The sequence below is a fragment of the Formica exsecta genome, unplaced genomic scaffold (assembly GCF_003651465.1).
Source record: "Formica exsecta isolate Colony F162 unplaced genomic scaffold, ASM365146v1 scaffold571, whole genome shotgun sequence".
Lineage (NCBI taxonomy): Eukaryota > Metazoa > Arthropoda > Insecta > Hymenoptera > Formicidae > Formica > Formica exsecta.
Window position 1 is genome coordinate 99,678 of NW_021852967.1, and position 12,124 is coordinate 111,801.

General features: G+C 30.4%; 2 protein-coding genes across 2 annotated transcripts; both read left to right on the top strand.

Annotated features, from left to right (window-relative positions):
* The first annotated feature begins 3,651 nt into the window (after positions 1-3,651).
* LOC115242149 (myosin-9-like) lies at positions 3,652-6,753 on the top strand. Its single transcript, XM_029818236.1, has 7 exons — positions 3,652-3,802; positions 3,884-4,036; positions 4,146-4,247; positions 4,319-4,504; positions 4,589-4,704; positions 5,805-6,161; positions 6,488-6,753. Exons 1-7 carry the CDS (start codon positions 3,653-3,655, stop codon positions 6,672-6,674), a joined length of 1,251 nt encoding a protein of 416 aa, XP_029674096.1. The 5' UTR covers position 3,652; the 3' UTR covers positions 6,675-6,753.
* A 1,860-nt stretch (positions 6,754-8,613) lies between these two features.
* Positions 8,614-9,469, top strand: LOC115242144. Its single transcript, XM_029818230.1, has 2 exons — positions 8,614-8,730; positions 9,211-9,469. The coding sequence occupies exons 1-2, from the start codon at positions 8,614-8,616 to the stop codon at positions 9,427-9,429; spliced, it is 336 nt and encodes a 111-aa protein (XP_029674090.1). The 3' UTR covers positions 9,430-9,469.
* Positions 9,470-12,124: the final 2,655 nt, after the last annotated feature.

The window sequence follows — 12,124 nt, forward strand, 5'->3', positions numbered from 1 at the left end:
TTTTTTTTTTTTTTTTTTTACAAGATTAATGCAGTTCATAATTATGCTCGATTTATATATATATATTATATATATAACGCGAATTTGTATATGCAAATAATAAATAATAAATAATGGGCCAGAAGAGTAAACTTATCAAATTATTATTTTTATATAAAATTATGTATAATTCTTTTTTATTGACTGCATCCATCAATGATCGCTACTGCAGTGGTAAAAACAAACGCAAGTTATGAGGATACACAACAGACAGTAGTTTAAGAATTTTAATTAAGTATCGATATCTGATTGCATCAGACAACGATCAGTTGATACATATTAGCGCCGGTATTGGTATTAATACCATATATCTGTCGATATAATGCTATAAAAAGCAGCTTACAGCGCTTCGGGCGTCGATATTCAATGAATCGCGCACTAAGAGGAAAATAACACGCTTGATCATTAATTAAGGCTCGGCCATGCTTGATTGCGTGTAACGCGAAATTCATCGCGGCTATATAGCCTTAACCGGCAAGCGGCTTAACGAATACAAATGCGGAATTATAATTCGGTGAACCCGGTCTCGAGAGAGACCGTTCCCGAGGAGAAGAGGTGACGGACCTCTTTACGAATCGCCTCTAGTCCTTTGTGCGCCCGCAGCACGCGAGATGCACGCACGAAGCTGTGAACACGCGGCTTCCTATTAGCCTTATTAATGGTGCCATTAACCTTATCATCGAACTGCAAACATCTGCACCCGGCGACGACGACGATGAGTAGCCTGGCCACGATACAATTGTCTTGCGGACCACAATGGCAGTTGACGTCCAACTGATAAGATTCTGAAAACGAAATGGATAAAGATATTGAAATAGCTGCGCAATAGCTATTAGACATAACTATGTTAAAATTTTTTTATCATAATAATGTAATATAAATTATAGAGAAATTGTTTTTACGCATTTTTACATTTTTCTTTTTCTTTTTTTTTTTTTTACATACCACGTATATGTATGTGTGTCTTGAGAATAATTGAGAATAATCTTATTTAGAAAAATATTTTAAACGATCTACCAATATTTTATAACAATTAATCGTTAGTAGCTTTATTTGTTTAAATTAATAAATAATAACACAATTCGACAAAAAAATAATTTTTTTTCGAATATAAAAAAGAGAATAATTATTTTCCGCAATTTTTCGACGTTGAGTACGATTCCGACTTGTAAAAAAGAGTATTTTAATGTATTTTATTATGTTATGTATTTTATTATTTCAGAACTATATAATAAATAGGTATGTGATGCAGTGAAAAAATTTTGTTGCAATTCAAGTTACATATATTATTAAGACATTTCAAGCCTTTAAAAAGAATTTATTGTGTCGATTATGCTTAATAAGATGTTTATTGTTAAATATAGTAGAAAAATTAGAATTTGATATCATTGAGAATCTACCAAATAGTTTATAATTATTATAAATTTAATAAAATTTATTTAAAAAAATTATGGAAAATGGTTATATATATATATATATATGTATATTCTCTTTTTTGTATTTTTTAAATTAAATTATTTATTGTATTATATGTACATTGTATACTTCTTCGGTATACGACATGAGAACCAGAGCCGTGTCGTCCGGACGACGAACAACATTATTAGGTCGATACAGTATTCCACATAGGTATCCTTTTTCATTCGCGAAAACATGTCCGAATCTTTGACTTTGTCTATCGCTGAAAACAAGCTGAACGAGCTTAACAAAAACATTGTCGAGATTAAGAAGAAAATCCAGTTATCAGGTAACAATTCAACTCGCACAAAACATTTCTCTCTCATTTATATCGCTCTTGATAATCCCTCCACGAGTCAACACTGCAAGACTGCAACAAAGCTGCAGAGTCGAACCTTACCCTTATACAGGATATTCACTTCTACAGTATTATTTAGTTATGGCAAATGCGTTTTAGCTAATTTAAAGTTAACTTTTTTCACAATTTTCTCAAATTTTAAAATAAAAATAAAGGAAATTTACAGAGTTTTTAAATAATTAAAAATTGAAAATAAACTCTAAGCTTCTTATTTAATTTCTAGCAAATTAAACTTTTAAAAAAAGGAGATAAATCATTTTTTTTAAAATTTAATAGTTAATTTAAAATGGATTTTAATAAATGTTTTGTGTCTTATAGAGATGAATTATGCCTATAATGTTAAAAATTAAAAATTTATATAACTTGATTTGAAATTAATCAAAAAGTTTGTTATGGAAATGTAAATTATGTTATGATGTAGCATAAATGAGACACCCTTTAATTTAATATTCAGATATTTGTTACACATCATGGAGTAAGGCGTGCCAAAAAAAGACAGCTTACTGACATTTTAGAGTCATAGTGATCGTATTATACAATGATAAATATGAACAAGTCGAACTGGAAGAACCAGTATTTGAGGCGGCGCACAATCTCTCTTATATACAAAAATAACGGCAAAAAAGAGAAATGAAAAGGGGAGCAAAATCTAGTAGGATCAGATCGATTAGACTGTTAGGTGTTGTAGGTAGGACAATATGCGGAATGCATCTCTACTGATGCATAATTATATATTAATAAAAAAAAACTTGCAAAAAATATGCAGCAATCATTTTAATTTCCTATTTAAATGAAGAGCATTTAACATAAAAAGTTTGTCTGCAAAAAAAATAATTTATGTTAAAACATCTATACAATACATATATCAATTCTAATTGAAAAAAGTAGATTTTCATATTTATAGGTAAAAATTGTCAGTTATATTGCATGCAATTATTTTTCTATGTACGTGCGCAATAACACTTATATTAAAATATTTTCTTGAAATTGCATTAATGATATTTCATCAAAATTAATTTCTTCTTTGTATATGGATACAGAAGAATTTAGATTGTATCAATTCATTTTCAATTATTTTATTATACATCTAAATTTCTTATATTTGGCATTTTGTATATTCCATCTTATTATTTTTATCACTTTACCCATATTTATACTATATATATATAATTATCTTATAACTTTAATTTTATCGAGTAATTAATATGATGATTAATTAATTAATTTTTAATCAAATCAATCAACTAATTTCATGACATGTCTGCTTAAATGAAACTTCTGTCATGAATGAAATTCTGCTAAGCTTTTTCTAACGTGTTTACGCATTAATGAACCGACGTAAATAATAAGCAGCTTCGATAGTGATGAGCATTGAATAGATCGGCTTTCAAAGATCTAGTGCCATCGGGGAGTCAAGACAGCTGAATAGGTTTATCTATTAGATTGTATACCTGATTCTCTGAACTCGATTAGTCATTATGGAATACCGCTGCCTATCATTTCATCTGCCATACTTGTGACTAAATAAAACTTCGAACTTATAAAACTTTGAATTTATATATCACCTGATCTCGTGTACTATTTCATAATCAAATTTGCAAAAAATTGTGTTTGCAGAATATCATGACGATTTAATTAATCGTATATAATATGTATATAAATAATATATAACTACATAGAAGGAAAGAATTATACTTTTCCTAAATCCATTTATTAAATAAAAGTTTCTAGACATAAATATATATCTTTGCACTTCCTTTTTTCTTTTTTTTTTGCACGGAAAATATAATAGACAATATGATTATAATATTTCTCTTGTTCTCAGAGGGCCAAAGAAAAGCTAATTTTGAAGAATATGATGCAAAGAAACGTGAGAATGCTCAAAAGATCGTTGATCTTAAGAAAGAGATCAAAGAGCTTTATGTGAAATATGCGGGAGCGAAAACTGTAAGACGGATTATAGGAAGAGGATTATAGATATCTCTAAGCATATATATTATATTAGCACGAATTAATGTTAAATTTCAGAATAAAGAAGCGATGAAACGGGCGGCTCTGCTGAGTCATGATTTTATAGCTTGTTCGAAAAAACGCAATTTGGAGGAGATTATTGCTACAGCAAGTGAGAATAATATACGTCTAAGAAAAAAACTAGATTTAATTAAATATGAAAGAGAGAAGGTAAGAGAGTAAATCTAAATATTGTCGACACACACATACACACACACACACATACATCATAGAGCAAAAATGATTACGGTTAAATGTCTCAACATCTGCATCCTATTAGCAAGAACAGACTTTAAATGTTTTACAAACAGAACGCAAGGAATTGGCGCGTAGACGCGGTCATTGCGTGTTCAAGAGGAAGACTGAAAAACCTATGAAAAGGGTAATGTAATTTAAATTCGCAAAATTCTTACCATAAGTAATGACTCTCGTAAATGCAGTCCGCTTGCACAGAAAATCGAGGGTTTGGAAGTTCGGTTGGAGCATATCCGAATGATGCAAATTAAAGCGAATATCTCGCGCATGAAATATCGTTCCGTTTCCTCCAAGTTAAAAGAGAAATCTGTCTTTTACGCCTCTTCTTTGAAAGATCTAGAAGACGGCATAAGACAACAAGAGAACGAGATCAAACGCTTACAGGCAAGGTCATAAAGAGAGTAATGACGTAATGAGAGTAGTAGCGTTTTGGTGTTGTACTTATCACTATATGTATATTGATTGCAGGGAGTAAAGGAAGAAGCTATAGAATTGAGAGATAACACTCAAGAAACCCTGGTGAAGGAGGAAATCGAGGAGACGAATTCCAGCAAAAAACGCGATTTCGTCATCAAAGAATACAGGTACGCTATATAACGGAAGCTTTATATTTCGAAAAGTATCTTTCGCCATTAATACAGTTAATGATGACTTATTTATTGATAATATAGTCCTTACAAGATTTCCCGATAATCATCATCGCGAATATAATTTAATGCTTAAAAAAATATGGTGATTATGCATATTGCATTATGCAGGGCCGACCTCATCGATTTCAATGACCTTAACATATGTTGTCAAGGACACGACCCTGAAATAATTTTCAAAAAGTTTTAGCCGTCGCTCGTTGTTGATTAAAAAGTTATTAATAAAATAAGTTTAACGAATAGAATATAATTTTCTAACATTAATATTAAGAAATATACACATACACACAACATACATGGCATGTGTGTGTATTATAAAATGAAAACGTGGGCAGGGAAGGGGCTCTGTCTCTCCCCCTGCACTCCCACACCAAAAAATTCTAATCTAATCCAAACCTAATTCTAATTTAAAATTAGAATTATAATATATAATAATTCACCTCTCAGATATGGGTTCGGTTAGGTTAGTTTTTTTCGGAGTGGGGATGCAGGAGGAGAGGCAAAAATTATCTCCCGCCCACGCGTTCAATTTACTACACATAAATAAATGAATGGTGTCTGAAAATTACATATAATTCGTAGAAATTCTTTTGTTAATAACTTTTTAATAAACAACGATGGAATTTTAAAACTATTTTCCCGTGTTTGTCGTCAAAATTGTCTTCAGAAACGACTTTTCAAATAGGGGGCCAAAGTTATCGTGATCGTGCTAGGAGATTTACTATGTTTTAATGTATTTGTAGTAGATTTACTTACAAAGAATATAAACAAATACAGCGTATTGAAAGCAATATTATGATTACTACGCATTGAACACATATTCCACCAAATATATTCCTTCTTAAATGTATATGATGTCAGAAAATTACGTTCCATTCGTTAAACTTATTTTGTTAATAACCTTTTAATAAACAACAACAGCTAAAATCTTTTGAAAGTTATTCAGAGCCGTGTCCTTGACAACATACGTCGAGATCATTAAAATCGGTCAGGTCGGCCCTAAAATGCATAATTACCAAAACTTTTTGCTCCACCAGACAGCGCGTGTCGGAGCGAAAAATGGAATTGGAGAGGCTGGAGCGCATGATATTTCATACTCGTCCGCGGGATGATTTCGAAACACGCGGGAAAAATCGGATACAGGCACAAGAAGACATTATCAAGGACGAACTGGCGCGGCTGGAGGAAACGTTCGCCAAACTGCGGAATGCTACCGGAGTGTCCAGGTCAGAGGAAGTTCTGAACCGGTTTCTGGGTCAGCAGGCGACCAAGGAGAGTCTACAGAAAATGCGAGCGGCGACGGAACAAGAGAAGATGATGCTTGAAAAGAAAAGGCAGGAGCTCAGCGCCGAGATAGAAACGAGAAAATTTTCGGAAACGAAAAGCACCGAACAGTAAGTTCAGACAATTAACAGTAGGCTCGTTAAAAACCCACTACGGATTAACAATTAATATTTTTAAAATCGCATTAAATTAAGTCTATAATTTACCCCAAAAATCCAATTTGGATTCAACACAAATTGGAAATATCCAGATTTGCTTGTTTTAAAATTCATCAAATCCATTTCTAAATTTTGGTCTCACATCTTATAATGCAGTTGATGTAAAAAAACAATTTTTAAAATTATGGACTTGATCCATACCTATAAATTATCTATACCTATAGATGATCTATACCTATAAATTTGCCTCAATTTGCAATACATTAAATATTTTATAGAAACGCAGAGATAGTGGCAAAACTCAACTCACAAATTGACGAACAACAATGTCGTAAAGAGAGAGCCGAGATTGCAAGTCGGCGAGTCCGGGAGGTTCTAAATGACGTATCTAGTACGCTGTATAAACTGTACGAAAAGTTTCAGGTGAGAAATATCAATTATAAATCTATGGAAGACAAAGTCTAAAATTGCCTGATGGTTTAAAATGGATTCTGTGCTTAGAAAAGAATAAATCCACGATTTACAATTCACAAAACGTATATTTCTATTCAAATACGTTAGTATTAAACTTTTTAATAATAATTAATCCTCTTTATAATAGAATGCAATTAGGTAAACTAGAATCAAAAGAAGAAAAAAGAACGCCGACAAAAGAGGACTTTTGGATTTAAGTGTCATTTTTCCATTTTCCATTGCTGTAACAGATTCTTTGAAATATAATTATTTTGTATAACAGAGAATTATCCATCAAGAAGCTTGTTATACCGATTAGCTTAAAAGAAAATTGAATAAAAGTATTATACTTTCAGCACATGTGTGTTTTCTGACAGTAAATAAATTTTCTATAGACATTAATAATTTTCTAAAAACTTTTCTTATGCTATATATATTAATTTTTTTATGTTTAAAGATATAATTTTGTATATAATAATCTAATTGTAACAGAAAAAGATCTCGTCTTTCTCCAAATATTGCAATAAAGTCCCGAGCGATTCTGACATGATCTTATAAGTTTGAAAACTCGTTCGGTGCTAAAAGAACGGAGATATATAAATGGACTGAAACACATTTGAAAATCCGCGCGATAATTGGCTGAATAAAAGTAATGACAAAAAAAGTATTGGCAGAGATTGTTAAAATAAAAGAATCTTAATTAGCGCTTTTCCTTTTGTGCATACGTATTCGAAACGTGTCGCCGCGAATTATCACACGCAAAGAAAGGTATTCGGTGGATAAAGGCCCCGTAATGTCGGAATGGAAATACCGTGTAAATGCCTAATTGAATTAGTAAAATCGCCTTTAATGGGACGTCTGCCACGACGCAAACAGCTTCGACTATTTATCGTTCCTGGAAGCTTAACACCCCTAGCCATCGTATACGTATCGTCGATGAATTTTCCTGAATAGCCCGCGTTCTGTAATTCTCACCTCGAACGGCAACGCCTGCTCCGCGCATTAACACCTCAATACTCGATCGAAAATAAACACTTCCGCGAACGTAAAGCGAACCGCGTGAAAAATCAGTATTGATTCTATCGAGAATTGGATACGTGTGGAATCTACCGATCGTTAATTGCCAAGAAAAATTCTTCGGACAGGCTCGTATGTTAAAACTGCCTCTTTAAACACTTTTATGGTGAAAACTCAATTATATTTAGAAACAGATTTAGCAAAATTTACACATCAGCGTATCTTAATTATCTTGACTCTGAAGAATAATTTCTTTCGAAAATATATATGGTTATATTTCACGTAGAAAGATTATTAATTTGAATACTTAAAATTTTATTCTAAAAATTATGTTATTTCTTTATTCTATAACATTTCATATATTGTTTCTGTTTTGTCAATGTTTTTATCGGCTTTTTTACGCAGAGTGTCACACATTTAACTTTTAAAAATATCTTTAGAAAAGAAAAAATTTTTATAAAAGCAAAAAAAATTTTCATGTATAGATTTTCACATGTATGGTAGGAATTAGCATCTTCTAGAGAATGCAATTATAATAACTTTCCTTTTTTGATTATATATTAAAAGAAAAAAAAAGAAATCCGACAAAAGAGAGCTTATGGATTTAAGCGTCATTTTTATGTATTTTCCATTGTTGTAACAGATTCTTTGAAATATAATTATTTTCTATAGCAAAGAGAATTATTCATCAAAAAGCTTGTTATACTGATAAGCTTAAAAGAAAATTGAATGAAAGTATTATATTTTCAGTACACGCGTGTTCTGATAGTAAATAAATTCTCTACATACATTAACAATTTTTTAAAAGTTTTTCTTATGCTATATATTTACTTTTTTTATGTTAAAAGACATAATTATTAAAATTTATATACGTATTTATAAAGATACTTATTTCTAGCATGCAACAGATACTCCTCTGCTGGAGGACATTAAAATGGATGATACCTTAGCGATTATCGAAGTATTGAGCGATAAGGTCAAACACGAACTCGATGTTTTAAGCGTATCTGACAAATATCTTGAAGTGATGGATGAAGCGTTACTCGAAAAGGTCAGTTTTAATTATATTCACAATGGATAAGTTCCTGAAACAAAACCATAAGGTTTGCTATTATAGTTGCTTTAATTAAAAAATAGTGTAATACATACAACTAAAAATACTATACTATATATATGTATAGTTTAAACAATTATCTCTACTGTTTAAATGCCTATAAGAGAGAGTTATACACATTATTATTATTAGATAAACATTTTAAGCATATAAAGAGCCAATTATTTATTTCTACAAATAGTTACGATTGTCAGATAACTCTTTTGAGCAACTAAACAAAATTCTAAACAAACTGCTAATTTTTTGTATATTCTGCTGTATTCTCAGATCCATAGATATTTCATTGTTATTGCTTACAAAAGAGATTCTTTAAACTTGTAGATTTTGCTGTTTATTCCGATAATTTATGTGGGCAAATATTCACAAAGGATTCCTAAATTGTCATGATCGACCATAAATAACGCCTTTGTCTTTTAGCTGGAAACAATGTCGGTGGCTACGACTTCGGCAGAAGGTAGAACAATGCGTGCAAATACTGGCCGGCCATTGTTTCCACAATTTCCATCCTGCGCGATTCCGGCTGCTCCTCTTTCAGAAGACGAAGAGGAAGTCCCATCCCGAAACGCATTAAAGAGACAAGCACAATTGCTAGTCGATACAAAAAGTCGTCGTAAAGGATTTGCTTTTAGAAGATAAATTGCTCGAACAAAGACGAACGGAACCAACTAACAAAATTCTATTTCAACCATATATATGTTAATAAAAAAAAAGAGCGTAAATAAGATATATATAATGAGATAAATGTATAAGATCTAAGAAATTTGTTTTTTCTTTTTAATTTATGTTCCGATTTTTTCACATTATTAGTAACTATTTCCTTTTAATTGATGTGTAAAAAAAAGATTATTCCTTAACCTGTTCAGGGATATTGACACATATATGTGTAAACATGTTTAATTTTTTTTTTTATGTATGAAATCCTTTTACAAATAGTTAATCTTAACGCACAATCTATATATTATTTTTTTCAAAAATATCAAAATATTTTTCAATTTTTTATTTTATTTAATAATTGAAAAAAAAGTAAAATAATTTTTTTCCGATTTTAATTTTCAATAAATCCGTACCTAAAAAGATTAATATGTACTAATACAATATTTCTGGCTAAAAAACTATGAATATATAGTTCTAGATTAATATTTAAAAAATCTATACATTTTTTTATAAAATATTTTTTTCTCTTTTACGCTGTAAATATTAGGCTTGAAAAACAAAAATAAACCGGTGCGTGGAACATGATGTAAACAAATTTAAACATAAACTTAAAACATTACAAGTAGTATAATATCTAAAAATTTTATTTTGTTATAAAATATAGCTGGTAACTTATGATAAAAAGATGGGTATTTTTTATTTCTAAATTAGCTTCTAATAGACGCAAAACTAGAGAGAAATTTAATATATTTATGTAAAAATTTTCACAGAGAACTCATAATCTTGATAAAAAAAAATTAATCTTTTAAGAGGATGCCGGATACCGACAGAATATGAATATTAGTTAAAATGCAAAATATTTTTGTTGATTATAGATATCAACAAATCCTTTTCCATAATTAAAGTATACATAATAATGGAGTGCGGAGTTTATGATTTTATATGAAAAGTGAAAAAAAAAATTAAAAAATTACAGTTTTGTTATCGGCTTCTGCCGTCAACATTTACTTAATATAAAAAATTTGTAATCTGCACGTGCCTAAAAAGTGGACTCCGCACTCGCCATTTTATCAAAGAATATCAGTGAACTTTGAGAAGTGAGTTTAGAAGCTTTATAAAAAAGATTTTACTATGCAAAATTTTGTACACCGAAATGTTTTTTACTAGGCTTCTAAATACATTTTTAAACGTTCACTTATATTCTTTCATGCATTTCCGAATGGAGAGGTATCTTATTTTGCACGTACACATTGCAAAACTTTTATATTAAGCAAATATATAATTATTATGGCCGGTAAAACAGGACGGTCCGGCGTCCTCTTAACTGTTCAAATATAGAATTAATAGAATCAAACAAATGAAATATATCAACTTTTAATTTACATTAGAAAATTTGAAAAGGCAAAGTCTTTTAAAGTGTTATCAAGAAAGCACGTTCAAAATAAACACTTGAAGATGTGTTCGCAAATTTTGAAGAAATAAAACATTGGCAACAAATGCAAAATACTATTACATTATTTTATGATAAAATAATTCTGAAGATGTAATTGAAATTATTCGAATAGTCTTATTTGAATATAAAATATATAATCCCTTACATTTTCAAGTTCAGCGAGCATATGTACCGAAAGCAATCAATCTCTTAACTGTTAGCACTTTGAGCACTGATTTGATGTATATATATGCGTGGAGTTCAATTTTTTCTTATCGAAAATAAAAAGGATTGTACAGAGCCTTAGAAACTATGCTTACTCGCTTTCAGAGATTAAAAATGACATTGCTTTGCCATCTTGTGGAGACAAATGACACAGCATCCGCAACTACAATAGCAAAGAGAAACTTGAGAGCGATCATATCAACGTTTTTCATCATTATGCGGTAACCGCCACAATCTAAGGTTAGATGTAACCTTACCACAATCCCTTTTACAGTAGTGCCATCCTATTATCAGAATTGAAAGAACATTGCATCTACTGTCGGTAAAGTCATTCACTGCACGTCCATGCACCGACAAGATACTATTAAAATATAAATTATAAGTGCACGATCTTAGATATATTAAATGTTTCTAATAACGACTAATTAATAACAAACCGCGGACTTAATCGCATTATATAATTTTGTCATTTAGAGCTAATATAAAAAATATAATGGAAAGACATATACATATAATGTGAACATCTCGATAAGTGTGGGAGTAAACGTGAAATGTAATAGTGTTTTGTTTTAAGAGAATGTCAAGAAAAACAAAATCAGTATCGATATATAACAAATACAAGATAACGATTTTGAATTTGAAAATATTTAACTATAAATTTGCTCTGGACAGCATATAACTTTTATACATTGATAACTATTGATGGTTAATATTCTAGAATTGAAAATTTTCTCTCGATTACTTTAAATAGCTTCGTTAAAAGTCTTCTAGATTTATAATATCAACCTCCATAATACTTGCCGGCAAATTGGCCGAACACTCCGTTCGACACGTTGCGTTTTACAACTAAAATATTTGACAAAAAAAGCAATAATGTATTAATGCGTCGCATATATTAAAATTTTTATTTCGCCTATATAAGAAATTATTTACAATTTGACAACTAACCACTAGAAGGATCCACTTTCTTTAGCATATATAAATAGGCAAGTCTTGGCATTCTCGCACTATGTATATGTT

Coding starts and splice junctions, on each gene's coding strand:
- LOC115242149 (XM_029818236.1), top strand. CDS start 3,653: ATGATTATAATATTTCTCTTGTTCTCAGAGGGCCAAAGAAAAGCTAAT. Junction 4,037..4,145: donor TTAAATATGAAAGAGAGAAG/GTAAGAGAGTAA, acceptor GCATCCTATTAG/CAAGAACAGACTTTAAATGT. Junction 4,505..4,588: donor ACGAGATCAAACGCTTACAG/GCAAGGTCATAA, acceptor TATTGATTGCAG/GGAGTAAAGGAAGAAGCTAT.
- LOC115242144 (XM_029818230.1), top strand. CDS start 8,614: ATGGATGATACCTTAGCGATTATCGAAGTATTGAGCGATAAGGTCAAA. Junction 8,731..9,210: donor ATGAAGCGTTACTCGAAAAG/GTCAGTTTTAAT, acceptor TTTGTCTTTTAG/CTGGAAACAATGTCGGTGGC.